At 33.2% G+C, this 20,569-nt stretch overlaps 1 protein-coding gene across 12 annotated transcripts in view; it reads right to left on the reverse strand.

Annotated features, from left to right (window-relative positions):
• USP25 (ubiquitin specific peptidase 25) overlaps positions 1–20,569 on the reverse strand; it is a 139,582-nt gene that overhangs the window by 23,181 nt on the left and 95,832 nt on the right. For 5 of the 12 annotated variants that reach the window (XM_017539786.2, XM_017539736.2, XM_017539728.2 and 2 more), the window contains 4 exons: positions 19,451–19,651; positions 11,615–11,757; positions 6,550–6,663; positions 4,453–4,548 (listed from right to left, as the gene is read on the reverse strand). In XM_017539786.2, coding sequence (XP_017395275.1) covers positions 4,453–4,548; positions 6,550–6,663; positions 11,615–11,757; positions 19,451–19,651 — 554 coding nt within the window. The remainder of the gene's footprint in view (positions 1–4,452; positions 4,549–6,549; positions 6,664–11,614; positions 11,758–19,450; positions 19,652–20,569) is intronic. The other 7 variants (XM_037742518.1, XM_017539777.2, XM_037742515.1 and 4 more) reach the window with 2 other exon arrangements.

A 20,569-nucleotide genomic window follows, 5' to 3' on the forward strand; every position in this document is an offset into this window, starting at 1 on the left:
AGATTAAAAAACAAACACATGGGCGGGCACAGTGGCTCATGCCTGTAATCCCAGCACTTCTGGAGGCCGAGGCAGGTGAATCACAAGGTCAGGGGTTTGAGACCAGCCTAGCCAATATGGTGAAACCCTGTCTCTACTAAAAATGCAAAACTTAGCTGGGTGTCGTGGTGGGCACCTGTAGTCCAGCTGCTTGGGAAGCTGAGGCAGGAGAATCACTTGAACTGGAGAGGCGGAGGGTGCAATGAGCTGAGATCACACTAGTGTACTTCAGTCTGGGCAACAGAGCAAGACTCCATCTCAAAAACAAAAAACACTTTTCCTTCAATTTATAACACAATAAGCATGAAAAAGAACAAAAATTTTAAAACACAGTATCTGATTGAGGGGAAACAGGAAGACAGAAGCAGCCACCATATGTTAGATTCTGTGGTTGTGTACATATTTTATGAATTAATACTGAATGTTGATAATGGTTAGAATCAATTGCCAAAAAAGGTAGGATATTTAAATATGCGAATAACTGTTGAAGGAACCAAAAAATGTGTTAAAAGATCTACCCCATGAGAAGGCATTAAGCTCATATGATCTTACGAGTGAGTTCTAACCTACTCTCATGGAACAGATCATTCCTATGCTAACATGTTGATGTTTAAATAAACAGGAAAGCTCTCAAACTCATTTACCAAAGCTAACACAACTTAATAGCAAACTTGATGAAGGCAGCACAAAAAAGAAAAACATACACTAAATTCTTTTAATATAGAACACAGAAAGCCCAAATAAAATGCTAATCAGTTAAATAGTAAGCATTTGAATTTACAAAATAAAAATTTACTAAGAAAAGTATTTTAAGTAAATAGTAAAAATAATTTATATAACTTTGGGTTAGAGTAAATCTTTAAATTTGGCACAAAAAGAAAAATCCAAAAAGTAGAAAAAGGAACATAATATTTTTAAAATGTGTTTAAGGATAAAGGTACTCTAATTCAAATAGAAATGACAGACTGGGAAAAAATATCAGACACATGTCCATAAATCAGGTAAGATATAAGAAATGAGAATACATCTATACCATGGAATACTCTGTGTGTGTGTGTGTGTGTGTGTGTGTGTGTGTACACATATGCATGCAGCTAGTAAAGGCAATGTGATATTGTCTAAACTTTAAGCTCACAATAGATTTCTGATATAAGTAACAAAATATTATGAACAGTAAAGCCTATATTTAAAAAATTTTTAAAGTCTCTGTATATGTGCATTGTTATAAGCAAAAAGAAAAAAACAAGATACACAGTGCTAAGAATGGTAACAATAGGGCAGTGGCAGAGACTGTCATTGTTAGTTTTATTTTAGACACCTTTATGTTATTGAATACAACTGCATTTTGTATATATCATTTTCATTTCTTATATGACAAAATTTTTAAGGTGACATATTATCAGCTAGAATTGTCCAAATGCTAATCATTTACCTTTACCAAAATCATGCATTAATTAGAAACAACCTGATGTATGTTTACATGGGGTTACACACATATATTACTCAATTACAGATAGGTGAAAATGTACACCGACATAAACCAGAAATTTCGTAAACATATATAGAAAGAGGATTTTGTGATAGTAATTATTAGGTTAAGCCATATGAAACTGCTCATTTTGTTACTCCAAAATGGTACTGACAATTTCTAACAAATAAGTATATAAAAAAATACACATATATATATTAGCAAATGAAGGTCCTTGACACAGATACGGCACACTCATTTTTCATCTCCTACTATATGTGGACCAGAACTGGACACATAAGATAAGCTTTGTAATAATACTGAACAACAATAATGGCTAAATTCTGAGCATTTACTATCAACCAGATACTAATTTAAAAGCATAAAATTGATAGTATTTAAAGTTTCCAATGACTCAATAAAATAATTTAACACCTCACGAAACTGAAATAAAGAGATTGAATAATTTGTCCAAAATCAAAGCTACTAAACAGTCAGCCAAGGCAGTCTGGTTGCTAATATCAACCTATAAAGTATTTCTTTCCTAATGTACATTCCAGCTATTCTTGTATTTTTCTGAAAGAAAAGCAGGAAGGGAAATATAAGGATAGTAAGGAGAATGGTTAGTGAAATAGAGATACTGTAATAATTATTTTTAACACCTGACAAAGAACACAACTTTCTTATGCTATGAGTAAAACGTCAAACTTGACTCAAACATCTCCAAAGCTACTTGAAAACTCTTACCTCAGATTCACTTAAGTTTATTAACCATAGTATTTATTTAGATTATACACTAAGAGTTGCAACATAACTTGTTTAACAAAACGCTCTGTCCCTCTTTCACAAACTTGATTCTTTCCCATGTTTTCCTGCTGTACTAACAAAATCACAGAGCAAACCAAAAAATAAAAATACATGAAATACAGAAAATACACAAAGGAAAAGATGCAACGGGAGTCATTCCATGATTGTGAAAGGAGATCTCAAGTTAGTAGTTATGCATCAGGAGAAAAGAAAAGTCAATACATATTGGGGCCAGTCATAAAGCTCCAGAATAGATGTCTCAAGAAGATAAAATGGTAAAGGCAGAATGAGAGGAGATTTAAACAAGCAGTAGACAGGTTCAAACTAAGTAATTCACATGAAAAACTAAGCAAACCAAAAAACAAAACAACTAAGTCTAAGGAAAACGAAAGTTGAAGGAAAAATGGGAAGTAATAATATTTGTAATATAGCTTAATCATATATAGCATACATAGTAATATTACACATGCAGAATTATGATATAATCAAAATTACAAGATTTTACACATGCAAATGTGTGCGCGCGCGTGTGTGTGTGTGTGTGTGTGTGTGTGTGTGTGTGTATGGGGGATGGGAGCTGTGTCTCTGTATGTATGTGAAGCAGGAGAAGAAAGAGAGCTCATCATTCATATTCCATATGAATATGAATATTGCATCATTCATATTCATACCGGTTGAAGCAAATTCAACCGGTGTAAACTATTAATCAAAAACACAAGCATTCTATTTAAAGATATGAATTAATGCCAAACAGATAAAATAATTAAAAGTCATTATCCACTGGGGGCTTAGTAACTGTTGCAATATATACAATTAGGTGATTCTTTATATGCAGATATTAATTTAATAAAAATGGGACTTCCAATTCAACATAAAAAGATCCAACCTGATCAGAAATGACAATGGCACTGTAAAATTCAATGTTTTTTAAGAAAAGAAAATGTAGATTATCTGGGCATAAAAATAAATTTCTAATTGTAAAAATTAAGAAGCCAGTAAGAAAACAGGAAGCTATAAAAAAGTATTAAAACATGAAATTATTAAAAAATGTATTTTTCTTCTTTTTTTAGAAGTGGATTTTCAGCCTTTCTTATGGGATCATAATAGGATGATCAACTGGTCCTGGGACCAGTTTGCTTAGAACTTTCCCAGTTTAGCACTTTAAATCCTGCAGTCTAGGAAATCCTTCAGTCCTAGGATTAGGAGAGTTAGGCACCCTAATCCTAACAAATTCAAAAATGCTTATTGGTATGTCTACTACTATGCACAAGGCTTCTGTTTTGAACTGTATACTGAAAGAAATGGTGAAAAAAACCCAGCTTTTGAAAGATCAAGTTGGATAATGGCAGAATAAAGAAAATGAACAGTTTCAGATTTTTAATGTGAAAAAGAATGGAATGCATAGTTTACTGTAGCAAATTATACCTCAAAAAAAAAAGCTGCTTTAAAAAAAAACACCAAGAAGGGTTTGTAAAGAGTGAAAGAAAACGAAGATTTTTGGTTAATGTAAATAAAATGACAAAACATGCATAGTGTTGTCATCTTTCAAATCTGTAAAAGCAAAAAATTGTAACAGAAACATTGTAAAGCTCTGATATTGGAGAGAAAAAGATGTGAATACATCATAGTGTTCAGCCTGATGGTCTCACATGTCTTGAACCAACTAGGTTATCAAAAATTAATTATGGAGAAACATTAAAATAATATAATAATTTCATAAACAAAGAAAGCAATTTAGTACCTAATGATAATAAAGAATATTATAATACTGACCAATAGTAAGAACAATGAGGATAAAATAAACTATTACCAGGGGCAATTACTCAGTTATTATTGTTCATCAATGTCCTCATACCCTTCACATAAAAAATACAATGCAAATTTCTGCTGACAAATCAAAAGCACACAATTAAAGTGACTCAAATAAAAAGATTTTTTTTCTTGAATTACCTGGATTAAGAGAAAAAGAATCAGTATTAGTTTAATTAACACACAAAAGAAACTCCTAGGACATCTGGTGGCCATAGCTAAGATAGAAAAAGGGAAATTATACAGAAAATCATATTGAATTCAGAGAAATAAAATATTTTAACAAGTTTAATTTTGAAAAAGAAAAGAAATGAAAATGTTCATTGTACCTTAAAGAACCCTGCTTCAGGACCACACCTGTCATATACACTCCTGGATTTACCTATCGCCATTATAATACCTTGCATGTTCGGTGTCATCATGATCTGCCACAGAAGATTCAAAGTAAGAGTTTTTGAATAGTTAACATTAAAAAAAAGTTTTAAACTAAAATAATGTATTTACATGCAAGCTGAAACCCCTTTGTTTTCCACTATTTATAAATCAAATGTTGCATTTTTAATGCCAAATTTAATTCAATATACATGTAAGCATCTTTTAAAATCATCCATACAGGGCGCACAGTTGGCTCATACGGTACCTTTGTGCAAACTGCAAAAATGCATCCTCTCTGAATTCGAGAATTTTACGAAGGCAAGCTGCTTTTAGACAAAGCAAATTAGAAAAATGTGCTATCCTCTAAGTGAGCTATTTAGAAAATGCAACATCCCTTTTTATCAATTAAAAAAGGTACCTCTTCCTCAAGCCTCAGAGAGCTCAGCATGAGCTCCATTTGCTTCCCACTTCTGCCCCTTGTCTAGTCATTCTTGCAGAACTGTGCAACCTGCACATCCCTAAGCAGCAGCCTGTATCCATAACAACTTATTTTTAAGTTCCAACGCACATGCACTGTTAAACTGTCACTCCAATAAATTTTTAAAAACAACAAAACACACAACTCTGTCAATAGCATAAGCACTTGTACAAAAGATTGTGTTAAATGATTAATCTAAATTCAACTTTTTAAAATGTGAGAATGCACATCCTAAAACAAGAACTTAACTGCTTGATCAGTAAATTGATATGTTTATTAAAAACATGCCAGGTTCCATAATTTTCAAGAGCCAGCATGTTTATAAAATAGCTAACTGGAACAATGTAGAGTCATAGTACTAAATACTTAAGCATTTCTTTGTTTTCATAATGTCTTATTATTTTCAGCTGTTTATATTCTAAAATATCTGCCAAGTGAAATTACTCAAGGCCTTGTGAAGCTATCTTATCGCAATCAAGAGATTGCAACCATTACCTCTGATTCCCTGAACCTATTATTCACTGTATTTATTTTGGATTATACACTGAGAACTGCAATATATCTAACATCTGCTCAAGAAAACCCTCTGCCCAGTTTCTCTCACAAATCTGCTTCTCGTTCTCTTTATGGTCCGCAATTTCTTACACTGGCACAGTGATATGTCTTTATGACACTCTGACTTTGGTGATTAACTATAGTATGATAAGAACTATAACACTGGAGTAAGTCAGAAAAAAAGTTACATGGAGAAAACTTATATATATGCAATTCTTCTCCAAACCCATAGAAACTAACAAATGATAGACTCAGCAAGCGTTTTTTCAAATCACTCCATATCTCAATAGTTATGGCCTTCTCCGTGTTACTATTCAAAAACAGCTTTACTGGCCCAAGTCTCAAGAGAAAAGTGAAAAAGGGGAGAAAACAATCTGATGGAATAGGACAAAAGATCATTTTCATCTGGATTCCAAAGAACTAAATCATGAAAAACAAAAATGCCTCCATTCTATTGGAAAACTAAGTAAATGAGAATTAACAGTGAAGAGATGAGTATAAAGATGAAGGTGCTATAACGGTAGGCGCTCAGTAATCTTGATGAGTTATTCCATTCGCAGTCGTATGGATCTATGTTGTAGTGGCAAAAATATCAATTATCCATCCTGCAATCATGCTGTGGGATTTTCTGGTAGGAAATGGTGGGCAAATGTTATAGTTCAAGTAAAAAAGGAATGGAATATAAAAAATTATTTTTAAATGGAAAACTTTTTCATACTGAACAAATATTATTGTAATCTATCAACCTGAGAGTAAGCTGGTACTATTTCCGCATAAAAGAATTAACTCCAGACACACAAAATTTTTTTGACAAATTCCTTAAGTTTTCTACTTAAATTTTCATTTTCAATTCAAAGTTCTGTTAATAACTGGTAAAGTAATTTTGGACTATGTGAGGTGATAAAGCTGTATGTTACGCAGCAATAGACATTAAGTACGAGGGTGCAGGCATGCCCAAAGTATTTGTATTAAATAGCAAAGATTAAGTAGCAATGGTGCAAAGGGCTATAAAAGGTACCTCGTCATCATACCCCCCCTCCTTTGATTCAATCATAAATTTCCCTACATGAGGGATCGCCACCTCAACAACTCGCTGATTAGAAAGTGGTTGGCTTGTAGTATTTTCAGGTTTCTGCAGAAGAAAATCATCAATATAAACATTAGACAAGAGAACAGTGGAGAACAATGGCATCCCTGTACAACTGTACAACCTGCACATCCCTAAACAGCAGCCCTGTATCCATCTGACTTATTTGAAAAAGTTCCAATGCAGATGCACTATCAAACTGTTTAAGCACATGCCCTTAAATCTTTTAAAAAATATCTGCATTTACTTGGTATCAAATGAAACCACTTAAAACTGAACATCAAAATCAAATGCATTCAGAAAGTAGTAACACAAAATCTACTGTTTTCCCTTTATATCCTCAAACTGGATATTACCAATATCATTACATTTTTCCCCATTAAGTATTTAGAACTTCAAGTACTTAAGACAAAAAATACTGGAGTTGTATTTTCTATTATTGTCTGTATAGCTGAAAATTTTTTTAAAAAGTCCAATAGCTCCCGAAAACCTTTCTTGATACCTCAACCAAAATAAGATAGGACCTCCTCTAAATTCATTAGAATTTGTGCGATATTTTCCTTATGATTTTATCCATCTATTCTTTCTGGTATCAATTATGTATCCAGTTAATATCCATATTCTATTTTGTTTAACTTACTATATACAGCCTATGAAACTCCAGTATATTTATATCTTAAGTGTTCAACAAACACTTGCCAAAAATAAGAAAACGTTGTTGGAAACTGATATTCATTTTTAACAACTCAATCAGATTTATTCCTTTATTAACAAATTCTTTGTATTTCACTAATCTATACTAATACAGAAGTCAGTGTAAAATTCAGAAAAGTTCATTCAAAACTTTATGACACTAATATGATTCATTCATACTGTACAGATTTTACATACTTATTTTATTGAACATATTTATAACTAGCATATCCACTATTTCCCTATTTTAAAAAGTCAAAAGTATTGAAGATGCTTGAAAGTAACTTAAGTAATGGAATTGTGTAAGTTTTCATAAACAAGGATAAACTGTTTTGATATTTCAAAAAACATTTTAATAACAGCAACTAAATAGGTTTTATTTTCACTTGAAATATGGGTAAATTTTAGTAATGTGAACATTTTCTGGCTTTCCAACAGCATATATGCAAAAAGAGTTTAATTAAACAATAAAACAAAACAAACAGCTGCAGCTGGTACTGCCCCTTTTAAAATAAATGTTATTTTTGGCTGGGCACAGTAGCTCATGCCTACAATCCCAGCAGTTTAGGAGGCCAACATCGGTGTATCACTTGAGGCCAGTAGTTAGAGACCAGCCTGGCCAACATGGTGAAATCCGTTGCTATTAAATATACAAAAATAAGCCAGGCATGGTGGCATATGCCTGTAATCCCAGCTACTTGGGAGGCTAAGGCATGAGAATTGCTTAAACCCAGGAGTGAAGGTTGCAGTGAGCTGAGACAGCATCACTGTACTCTACCCTGGGCTACAGAGCAAGATTCCATCTCAAATAAAAAAAAAAAAAAAAAAAAAAGGTGTTTCTGACCACAACATTTTTGGAATACATTTCTTTAATTTACCAAAATCCACATCTTTTCATGAAGAAACGATCGACCTCAACAGGTAACATGATCATGAGACATAATATGCAGCTAAGCCAACACCTGGTATGTAACACTTGTTCTAGAAAATGGCAGCTACTATGAGTCATTATACCGTTTCATTATGCTACTTTAAATGGCTCATATTTGAATACTTTTAAACTAATACTATTATAACACACATTCTACAAAGATGTACTTGGTCCATTTTAATCAAGGATTTTTAATCTTTCTAGCATATAAGAGAAGAAATGTGCTAGGTCTCCGTACACAAAAGTGAAATATAAACAGGTAAATTCAGAAATCTGTTGGAGTGTGTGGTGATGATTTTTCATTAGCAAACCAATCCAAAACAATACTATCTTAGGAAAGGAAAATATAAATTTAAGGCAAATGGTTATTACGTAGAATACTAACTCTTATAAAACACATTCCCTTTGAGGGAAAAAAATTGCACTTAGGAAAAATAAATGTTTTATAAGCCTTGTCAGTTACTACTGAAGAGTTTCAACAGCATAAAGCTGATTAAATGCATGGATAAAAGTTGAAAAAGGGAAGAAACTTTGCTACATATAATAATTCTGTAGTATCATTCATCAAATTTAGATATCCCAAAGTACCATAAAATTTTTTCATATAAACAATTTAAGGGCTCACTGAAGTATGTATGTTTACTTATCTTCTTCTATTTTCAGGTCTTATATGAATACATTAATAAAGGCTAAACTTAAAAAGAGTTAAAAACAAGTTTCTCAGCTAATATATTGCAAAAATAATTAAAATACAAAGATTTTTATGAATTGCCTGAAATCCATTAGCTATATGACTTTTTAAAAAGTGGTCTCATGAGAAGGGTGGCTAAAATGCTATATAACTGTAAGCCCATGGACACATTAATATGCCTTTACCTTTTATCCTAGTAATTCAATCGGAAATCTATTCTAAGGAAATAACTTGAAATATGAAAAAAAGTTTTATTTCTAGCACCCTATTTATAATGTAAAAGCAGAAACAAATATACAATGGGGGAGGAGGTACATAAACAAGAAGTTAATTATTCAATGGACTAGTAGCCATTAAATGTTTTTACTGAGTTTATAACCTGGGGAAATGGTTATAAAGGGTAAGTGATTAAAAGGAGGCAAGACAAAATTTTGTATGCAACTCAATTATAAAAATAAATCCTAAATCTACATATGAAAATAAGAGTGAAAAAAATACCAACATATTTACAGTAATTAACTTTGAGTAGTGAGCTGAACTATGCATGACTCTCAGGGTCTACTTTTCTGTATTTTGAAAATATCCTAAACTATTCAATTTAAAATTAAAGACACTTTTCTAAAAAGCAGGGGGCCTAAACACTTGGAAATTCTAATTTCCATGGTTCTAAGCTTTCCAGGGAATTCTTCTTATCCTAAGGTTGAATTTAATATATTTTATTTTTGGAAAGTGGTTAGGACTGAAGTAACAGAAGGAAACCAACAGATACTCAGTGCCTACTACATACCATGCCAAGCACTTACAAGTAATGCTCTCAACGAATCCTACAATTACTTACATTTTATGGAAAAGAAAACTGAGTTCTATCTAGAGAAATTAAGCAATTTATTCAAGGTTACGTTAATAATAAGTAAAACTAATATTCTAAAACCCAGAAATGTTTAATCCCAAAGTCTGAAGATATTTTTCACCTGTGCAATTTATCTTCAATGTATGCTAAGTTTAAATGAGAAAACACCTGTGAAGTAGTTACCATGATGCTAAGCAAATGACAGTAAGATCAAGAATCACAGGCTGCTTCTGACAGCTATGGTTACTGAATTCTTAGGCTTGCTTCAGGATTTACACACACAATGAGGCTAAACTGTGTATGCCACTCCAGATAACAATGAAATAAACAAATAGTGTATTTGTCTATCCTATTATCTCCCTGTCATCCTCCTTTCTGAGGTAAAGACGAGGTAGTAGGTTGCTCCCTTCTAAGATTATATCCATATTAGGAGGCTGAGCAATCAAAATTTCCACAAATTTAAATTCTATATGATCTGCCAAACTTAAAACCATGATTCTAAATTAAGCTAAGTAATGTTTTTGATTTTCTAACACCATCTTTTAAAAAGTGACACTTATTAATCATAATTTAGGCTTTAACAAATAAAAGTTCTAATTAGCAGAGGACTTGCAAATGCAATTTCTTTGTCAGGCAAAACTATTCCCCCTTGTACCTACTCCTCTGTTCCTTCTCCTTTGCTAGGTTTTCCTCTTACCATCACCCAAGAATCAGACATCCCAGATCCACTAAACAAAGCATTTTCCATGAAAAGCTTTTGAGTTACTGATGTTCGTATCAAATTTATTTAAAGCTTCTAAGGCACTGGCAAAATTTAGAATCACCAAAGAGGATCTATTTAAATTAATACATTTTTAAGAAGATGATATGTTAATACATTTTCAAAATGTTTCAAACAAAAAATAATTTTTTGTTATTTAGTTCATCAAAACAAAAATAAAAGAGTACTCTATCTCTTGAACATTTTAGCTGAAGGAAGTCTTATTATATATTTAAGGCCTCATTGCAATTAGCAGGTTATTGCTGGCATTGAATTCACTGACTAAGCAGAAAATTATGTGTTGTAAAATTATATGTGGCACTCTCCAGTTCTTGAGGCGAATCTTCAAATATTAAAAGGAGCTACCATAAAATCTGCATTACAGCTGCTTATGCTCACTGATAAAAGATAAATGACTACAGGAACTGAAAGGTTTAATAGTAACAAATTCTTGAAATAGCTTCTTTCAGAATGTCATATTCATTGATAACATAGTATAATACCAACATCCTCAATTTACTGTTATAAAAAGACGTATTTGAAAACTACAATTCATTAGACTAATAATTACATTTTTGCATAGGGACATTTTTGAAATATTAACAGTTTTGCTATATCATATTTATCCTTCTAATAATATTCTAACCTACAGTATCAGTATCTAGTAGTTTTAAACACATTTCATGAAATTATGACAATTGTATCTTAAGTTCCCAAATATTCCATTGTAATCAGATTACAGATGGAGGAATGAGTGAGAGACAGGAAAAATACTGGTAAATTTTACACTTATCTTTTTAAGATCTAAATCAAATGGCCATTTTAATCTATGATTATGATTCATTACAATTATCTAACAGAAAGACAGAAACTTAAGAGAAAAGTGTCTTTAAAATTACAGGAAATCACAGTCTGGGCATCAGATGACTTGCCCATGGTCACTGATAATGCCCATGTCGGGCCATTATCGGGCTCCCTATCTCCTGACTCCCAGACAGGTCTCCCTCCACTATAGTGGAGGAAATGTCATGACCATGGCTATGTTCAGAGACCCAAAAGAAAAGATCTTACCGACTGCAAAATTGTTTCAGGACTTTTATCTTCATGCTCATGTGACGCTTTGGTAATTACTCGAATAGTCTCTTCTTTCAAGTGCTTTGAGAAATCACTTCTTGATGGCTGCTCTAGATACTCTGGGTCTCCTGCTGCTTGTGCTTCATGAGAAAAGAATCAATTGTATATCTAATATAAATCACAGAGTCTATACTAAGATAAATCTTTTATTCATTTCTATATCTGAAGTTATATAAGAACGAATCTTAGTCTTCTATTTAAAGTAAAATATATCCTTCCATGTATAGCACTTCTTCCCAGAATTTATTAAAAAACAAAAACAAAAACCAAGAATAGTACTCCAACAATTACTAAGGAAAGCCCTCATTATAGTTTATGGTAAGGAATTCACAGTAAATTTTTCTGCCATGAGAAATACCAAAAGCTCATTTTGGAAAATCATCAGCACTTTACCAAAAGAAGAATTTGGTTTGAACAGCAATCCTGGGCTGACTTTCCACAGAGTGCACAAGAGCTATTTTTCTCTGGCCACAGTATCCTCTTTCACACTTCCTGACAAAATCCTAACCCTGAATGAACCTAACCTTCCATCTTTTCTGAGCTTGCCTCTGGTAGCTGAGTGTTATCAGAGGAAAAGTATTCACACTTTGGCAAACTGGTACCAATAAAAATGCATGACATCTCCTACCCATCTTTTGAGTTCCAGATGTACAATGAACATCCCACTAGGTGTTTCCTAGACTAAACGAGCTCTACATAACATGACCTAAAGGGTGTCTCTCAGTAAATCTCTAACAAAGCAGCCAGTCCATGAAGCTTCCAGTCATCTGTGGAGAATATCACTAACCGAATAATCATACATATAAATTTTGACAATATGATAACACATTCTAGGACTAAAGTAACAAGAAGTGATATGAGCAATTTAGATTGTGAGAAATTAGAAAGTGACCTATAAAATGAAGGATGAATGTGCTGCTTTGCCAGGTGGAATGAAGAGTCCATGCAGTCAGCATGGGCTAGATTCGAAAAAGAATAATATGACTGGATTACAGTACAAAAGTGCAGATATGGCAAGAGGTGATGCAGGTAGGGACAAAAGCACTAACAGACTTTAAATCAGGCAATTGGAAATGAGTACTTTTTTAAGACAATGGCAACATAGCAAGTTGTTAAAAAATTATTCTGAGGATATTGTGAAGAATGAATTAAAAGAGGAAAGTAAAACTAGAGGTCAGTGAAGGTGGTAGAAGGCAGTAGAGCAGTATGAAAAAGAAATGAATATGTTTTCCAATAACAGAGACAGCAGCAGAGGGGCATGAAATTGGCTAGATTTTGGACACAAAGGTGTGGAGATTACATATGAACATACCAAGTTTGTGACATGAGTTAACTAAGTTGATGGAGGGACAACTGACTATATGATAAGGAAAACTAGAGGTGAGAATGCTTACAATGTGTAAAAAAAAGGAAGGAGAGAAGTTAAAAGAAATTTAATGTTCTCATTAAATAATTTCCTGATTTTGGACTGCAATAGCCTTTCAGTGCCCATGAGTAATAGATAAACAAAACATTTGGCTACCATCAGCTTATCAGTAATTCTGCTTCTGGAAGATTTCATGATAGGTAGCTTATGCCAGCTTCTTTAGGGCTTTAACAGAGAGAAACTCCTTGTTGCCACGCTTCCTCTCTTCACCGTAGTAGGTAATGTCAATGATTAATAATTGGATGCAAACTTAGAGCAATGAGGACCAATAAATCCATCTGGTTTGACACTGGCCTAATGACCCATTGAAACCTAGAATCTTTGTAAAATTGGTCTTTAGGAGCAAGAGTAATTTTATCTGATCAACAAAAGTAAAATCCACCTTATGTCACCAGGGCCAAGGTTTTCATCCATAAAGGAGTTTGAGTGCAAAAACCTTATGAGTAACAGTGAAGGGTTCTGGCTAAATGTCATACAAAAAAATTTTCTCTAGGCTTTGCCCTATGTATATTCCTCCCAGGGAACTTATGTCAGTGGTTTTGTTGCCATGATAGTTGAACCTACAACAGTTTGACATCCTGGGAGATGGGAAACAAAAAATTCAAATTGCATTCCCAACATGTTTATTGAACCTGTACTATATTCAGTATTGTATTAGGTATTAAAAATGTAAAAAAAAAAAAAAATTACATACGTCACACATTTTAAGAGTCTCTCAGTAAAATCTGATATACATTCTATTACTATACAATGTGATAAATGCAATAAAAGTTACGCACAAGGTTTTATAAAAGCACTGTGGACCCAATACACACACTTGAGATAATGCTGCCTGTTAAGAAACACCTACTAGGAGAGGTGCTAACTTAGGTGAGTCTAGAAGGATTTGTAGAGGATTATTTTGGAGATAAGAATAGAAAAGGTTCTAGGCAGAAGGAATAAGCACACTGTAAAGAAGGAGTAGCACATGTAAGGTCTGATCAAAGATTCATAAAATCCCTGCTATATATGAGCCTCTACATTGGAAGGCAAGCTAAAATGTAAGGACAATAGAGAAAAACATAATACAACTGGTAGTGAGGTGAGAATTAAGAGGAAAAAGATAATAGCTGCTACAGAAGTGTTCTCAGAGAAATTCATAAAGACTCTGGGATATGAGGAAGATCTTAAAGAATATGCAAAAATTCATGAACACTGATGACAAACATTTTTAAGATGAAGGATACTTCATGAGCAAAGACATAATGATAGGAAAATTTCCTACATGCAAGAGAAATGGGGAGTAATCTGGTATAGATGAAATATAGGCTACTCACAGGGAAGTAGGCTTGGAAGAATTACAAGGGAATCAGATTATAAAATAAAATCCTCATAAAAAAATCCTCAAAGAAGACAAAAAAGAAGCTTTGTCTTCATTTTATTACACCAAAGAATAAAAATGTTTATAGAAAAAAACAAGAAAAAATGAGGAAAATGAAAAGCTCTTTGCGTTACTAAGAGATAAGCACTATTAAAATTTCTGATACATTATTTCCAGACTTTACCTACCTACCCATATTTTTAAACAAAAAGAATTACTCTCTATATCAGCATAACATGTACTGGTTATATTGTGTTGTTCTGTATGGAAGGCTCACACAACTGATACCCTACCATCTACTTTAGCTATTTTTGTTTCTTTGATAGGAACAACAGCAGAACAAAAAGTTTTGCCTTTACCATATAATACAATTGTTGTTCATCCTCTAACCCTATTAAAAACCTCATCCCTAGTGGCCTACAGCTATAAATTCCCTAACCGGCTAAATGTCAGACAGGGCAATTTTCTCCAGGGTTTTCCCTATGTACATTGGGAACTAGTGGCGTTTTAGTCACAGTAGGTGAACGTACAATGGTTTGAAACTCTGGGAGACTGGAAACAAAAAGTTTTTTTTTAATGCACTCATTTCACCATGAATAACCCGTTCTCTAGGGAGGTAAATAATATCCTTATTCCTAAAGTCTCTCTCAAGTCATCCATTTTTTTCTACGGGTGTTTTCTCTAGGATTTTCAAATGACCGGCCTCCACAAAAGGGATTTTCCAGCCATGCTTCCCTAGCTGTTAGAGAAGACTACTCAACATTCTGAGGGAACTCTGAGCCAGCTCCTTTAGTCCATCTTCATGTTAAAACAGGGGACTAAGGAGGTTTGGGGGTGCTTTAGTTACGCATGTTTCCTGGTTATGGTCTTCAATATTTTAAGATCAACTTTACCACCAACTGGCTTTCTATTAAGGAGTAAGGATCTGCTCTTAACTATAAAAATAATACCACCATCTCTGATATCTTTCAGAAGAACTTGTTAACTTATTAATAAGTCATACTTACTACATTCACATTGAAAAAGGTTTAAAGGGGACTGCTTGAGAGATATACAGTCCATCCATTTCTAGAAATGTATTTAAAAGTCCACAATACCCTATAAGAGCCTACAAAGCGCCATGATAAGGTGACTGCATAGTATCAGTGGTGGAGCTTTTGAAACTTCAGATTCCTGGGCTCCATTCCAAAGAAAATCTGAGGGGTGCGGGGAAGAGAGGTTTATAAACCAGAGTCAAACTATAAATTTATCCAGAACAAAAAACTACATCCTCACTACACATATTTGGCCCGCCTCCTTCGTGTGTGAGTATTTTGTTTCTACTTTAAAACTGTGTGTTCTCCTACACTAAGGATCACCCAGTAAATTCACTATTGGAATCTCCATAGGGAATGAATTCAATTTATAAATAGAAAACTTTCAAGAAACATCTACCATATGTCATTTATTATACTAGATGCTAGAGATATAAATAAGAATACCACCAGGCCTGGTGTGGTAGCTCATGCCTGTAACCTTAGCACTTTGGGAGGCCGAGGCAGGCGGATTGCCCAAGCTCAGGAGTTCAAGTTCGAGGTTAGCCTGGTCAACATGGTGAAACCTCATCTCCACTAAAATACAAAAAAGAAAGAAAAACAAAAAAGCCCAATGCGGTGGTATATGCCTGTAGTCCCAGCTACTCAGGAGGCTGAGGCACAAGAATTGCTTGAACCCGGGAGGCAGAGGTTGCAGTGAGCCAAGATTGTGCCACTGCACTCCAGGCTGGGTGACAAAGCGAAAACTTTCTCAAAAAAAAAAAAAAAAAAATCACCCAGTTCCTGCTTTCAAGGAACCTGAGAAACCTGAGAACACTGAAGATATTGTTCTTTCTACCAGGTCTTACTCTCGGGATCCACTGTACTCTCCTGGAACTTCAACATATTTTTAACTTGTAGACAGTGTTTGCAGCAAAGTCCCAGAGCCAACTCTACCTTCTGCCTCTAGACAAATTTATAAAACCTTATGCAACACATTTCATACCGATCTTAACTAGTGTTTCCTTATTTTAAAAAAAATCTGGGTGTGCCATGTTGTAAGGACTTCAGATATTTCTTGGATAAGGCAAGAGTAACATAAGTAAAATAGTAACTCAGACAACACTCTTCTCTCCAGAATAATTTGTTTTGTAAATTCAGCCTAGAGTCGTGCTGCTTAACCAGAAGTATACCTTAGAATTATCTGAACATCTCTTTAAGATAGGATCATATCAGATCCTTTCTCCAGAAATTTTGATTCCAGTATGTCTTAAGTGGTCTTAGGCAGGGTGTGTTGTTCATACTCAGAAAAAAATCCCCCTAGTAATTCTGATGCATACATTCATAGCAAAGAATGGTTGGCCAGAAATCTTAACAAAAATCATTCTGTTGGATTTTATTAACAAGATTTCCTTTTATTACTTCCACTAGTCACTCATAATAGTGAACACCTGAGAGATTAAAATACAGGTTTGCTTTGAGATCCTGGAATTATTATACCAAATTAAATTACTTACTGTGAAAACTATGAGAAGAATCAGAAATAGATGGTATGGGCATTAAAATAAAATTCCTCTATTAATAATAAGGAATAAATGGTTCTAATGAAATATTAGCCTTGTTCAATTTTGACATGTGAAACTATCCTGGAACAGAGGACAAATGTCTTAATATAATCTCAAAGATAATACACTAATAGAAACTAAACTTTTAAATAACAATCTCACTCAATAAATTTATGGACTTGGCACATTCTATTTCTACTAACTCAAATCAAGTGCATATATCCATCAAGTCTATAGAGGACACAATGTTTCCTAAAGGTAGTATTTCTACTGCTTTCTAAAAACCCATGCTGGAAGATAATTATAACAATTATCCAGGAATAGGAATTGACCATTTCCATCTCTTTTATTTATTCTGGTTCCTCCCAGAGATATATCAATATTCTGTTCAAGTTTATTTTACATGATAAAGAGACATGAAAATACATATCCGATACCTAGTATTACATTAAAAAAAATTACAAAACACCCTGTAAAGTGTATAATCAGATGTACTGATCATGAAAATGGATGTAGGTATACAGACAAGACCTTTTTACAAAAAAAGAAAAAAAGATGACAAATGTAAAATGGGGATGGGGCACAGCTAGTCCTTATCGAACGGGAATATTAGTTGGGAATATGCGTTACTTTGATAAAGCAGAAATATATATGTTAACTCTGTAAATTTGGAGAGACTTACAAGAAACAGACAAGATGAAGAGGAGAAGGATAATAAAACTTAATATTTTGATATCACAAAATATAGGTAAGCCAAGAATAAAACTAAAGCTCAATCAATAAATGGATGATTTACCTGTGTCTGGGAGCTTAGGTAATACACTGCTTATACTAAATTATGCAGTCCCTTCCTCCTACTAATAACAAGAATAGTCACATGTGATAGGAATAAGTAAATGTTAAGGGAAGAATAACACAGCAGCTCCATCTTGGGACAGGTTCTGAGGAATGATTTGGAAAGAATATGTACGGAACGCAAAGCAGGAAATTACAAAGGGACAGAAATGCCTTAAAAAAGAAACTATAATACAGTTATTACCCTGCGATTTGAGCTTAGGTACCTCTTGATTATCTACTAAAAACTACATTGTTGTGGACCCACATAGCTTCACCTGTTCTCTATAATAGCCCTTTACATGTGGGGGAAAAATGTGCAGTCCTTCATAATGGTAGAGCTCACCAGCCACTATAATGGTGGTATTCTCTGTAACACTGGAATATCAAAATGTTGGTGTCGTACCATTATCTTTTTTAAAAATGCTGAATTATCTGCCTCTCAGGATCAAAATCAATGACAACTATTGGAGCTACATGAAAACAAGTTACAGATCTGGTCAGGTTTGTGCATGCCTGTATCAGTCACAATACTACATTGTAGTACTATAAAACAATCTTCTGTTGAAGTTGTAATTTTTTCTAAAGTTCAAATGATAATGCTGAAACCCAACCAGGTAATGCCGCAAGGAAATCTCTGTCTGCAAAAGGTGAAACTAAAACAACAAAAACTGGAACTGCTTCCTTTTTAAAAAACAAAACACGTAGCTCTTGCAAAAAAAAAAAAAGAAGAGGTTATTCAATAACATCCTCTAGCAGTTATAAAAAGAGACAAATGAGTTTGAGAAAAGTATATGGACTTAATTTCTCATTACCCCAACTTGTACCAAAAAATAGCATTTTCTATACCAGAAAACATGTTGCCCTAAAGCATATTTGCAACTCAGTGATAAGATTAATCTTTAAAAAAAAAGACAATATATTTCCAATTTTACTGGAAACTATTTTCTTAAATCTTATACAGTGTTTACTTTGACTTATTTTATTGACATCATCAGCTAACAGTTCATTTAAGAAGTGTTTTTAAATATTTATGTTTATGCATTTATATCTTTGTTTTACAAGTCTATATGCTTATTTTTTACTTGTGATACACTAAATACCTTTGGTCAATTTTCTCTTAAGTATTCTGAAAAAAATCAAATAGTTATTAATGGTAGTATTTCACTATTACATAAAGTATATATGAATATACCAGTAACATTATTTTGCTCATCTTTGGAATAACTACTCTCAATAGCTTTAGTGAATTGGTTTGGGTTTCTTGCTGATTTCACAATTTTCTTTGCTACTTGCCAAGAAAATTCAAGCCTACAAAACATAGGCAGGGTAGCAGAGAAAAAGTAAACAGAATTATCTTATTTATCTTGAAATAACATATTAATGTACACAGTGGTGTCTGGCAAAGGGGTAAATTGTTAACTGTGATAATCTGAGTGATGGAATTTGAGATGATTTCCACTGATTTCTTCATACTTTAAGATAGCTAAACCTTTTTTCTCATGAGCATATCTAGCATTATAACAATAATAATAATACTGATAATCAAATACAACTTAATAAAAATGGACAAACCTGTTGTCACAGAAGTCTCTGGCTCTCTCAATTTCTGAGATGCTAAAAGCTTTTCCTGCAAAGCTTTCTGTGCAAGTTGTGCATCCCATTCTTCTAGTTCTTTTTCAAATCGTTGGTTGTCTTCCTCAACAAAATCTCTCAAATCTGGTGGTAATGTTTCTATACCAACAAGGGGCTGCCCAGTTTCTTTATTAAACTCCTCTGCAAATCATATTTCAAAAACTAGTATAAAATTAAGAATTAAAGGGAAAATGCAAAGCTCAAAACAGATGGCATTTCAAATAGGATTTAAACTATGAATTATTACCACTTAACCACTTCAATATTACTTAAGAATTACTACTGTTTAGCAAATTAAAAACTTTTTAAAACTCAAACAAATGCTCAGAAAACAATGATAAAAATATGTAATAATCCATCACAGGTAATGGTCTCTGATTTTTTCTTTTTATCTGAAGAGTAGAAATGAGAGAAAACACAAAACCAATTTTTTTTTGCCACTCTAACAATGATGTAGTACTACTTTTGCCATTATTGGAAAATACCAGAAGTTTGATTACTCGAAAAGTAAAACTTTTCACAAAATGTAAACAACTCATAACCATGTTAACCTTATTAGCTCAAAATAAAACTGTTTGTCATATGAAGAGATTAAGCATAGACTTAGGCAATTATGAAAACCAATATAGCAAGATTTTTAAAACACTACATAAAGAGCATTTAGAAGAATTACTCAACTTCTACTACACACACAAAAAAATAAACTTTACTTTTTCAATAAGAAGTGGATTGCCTAGCTGATTTTGCCAAATGACTAAATACAAGAAGATAATTTTTATCAGTTTCAATAAACCTTTACTGTTTTCTGTACGCAAAGCATGTATCAGAATATCAGCAATAAAGAGACTCAGACATAGTGTGATGTTGTCTCTGGCTTTGAGCAGATGAGAGGGAAATGTGCAAAACAAGTCGTGACACAGTTTCAGTACACAACAGTAAATGCTCAGTAGACAAGCTAGGAGGGCATAAGGAGAGGTACTTTCTGGCAGATCAAGAAATAGTTTGCAGGGAAAATGACACCTGAATTAAATCTTTTTTTTTTTTTTTTTTTTTTTTTTG

This window comes from Cebus imitator, unplaced genomic scaffold (assembly GCF_001604975.1).
Source record: "Cebus imitator isolate Cc_AM_T3 unplaced genomic scaffold, Cebus_imitator-1.0 Scaffold7, whole genome shotgun sequence".
NCBI classification, from domain to species: Eukaryota; Metazoa; Chordata; class Mammalia; order Primates; family Cebidae; genus Cebus; species Cebus imitator.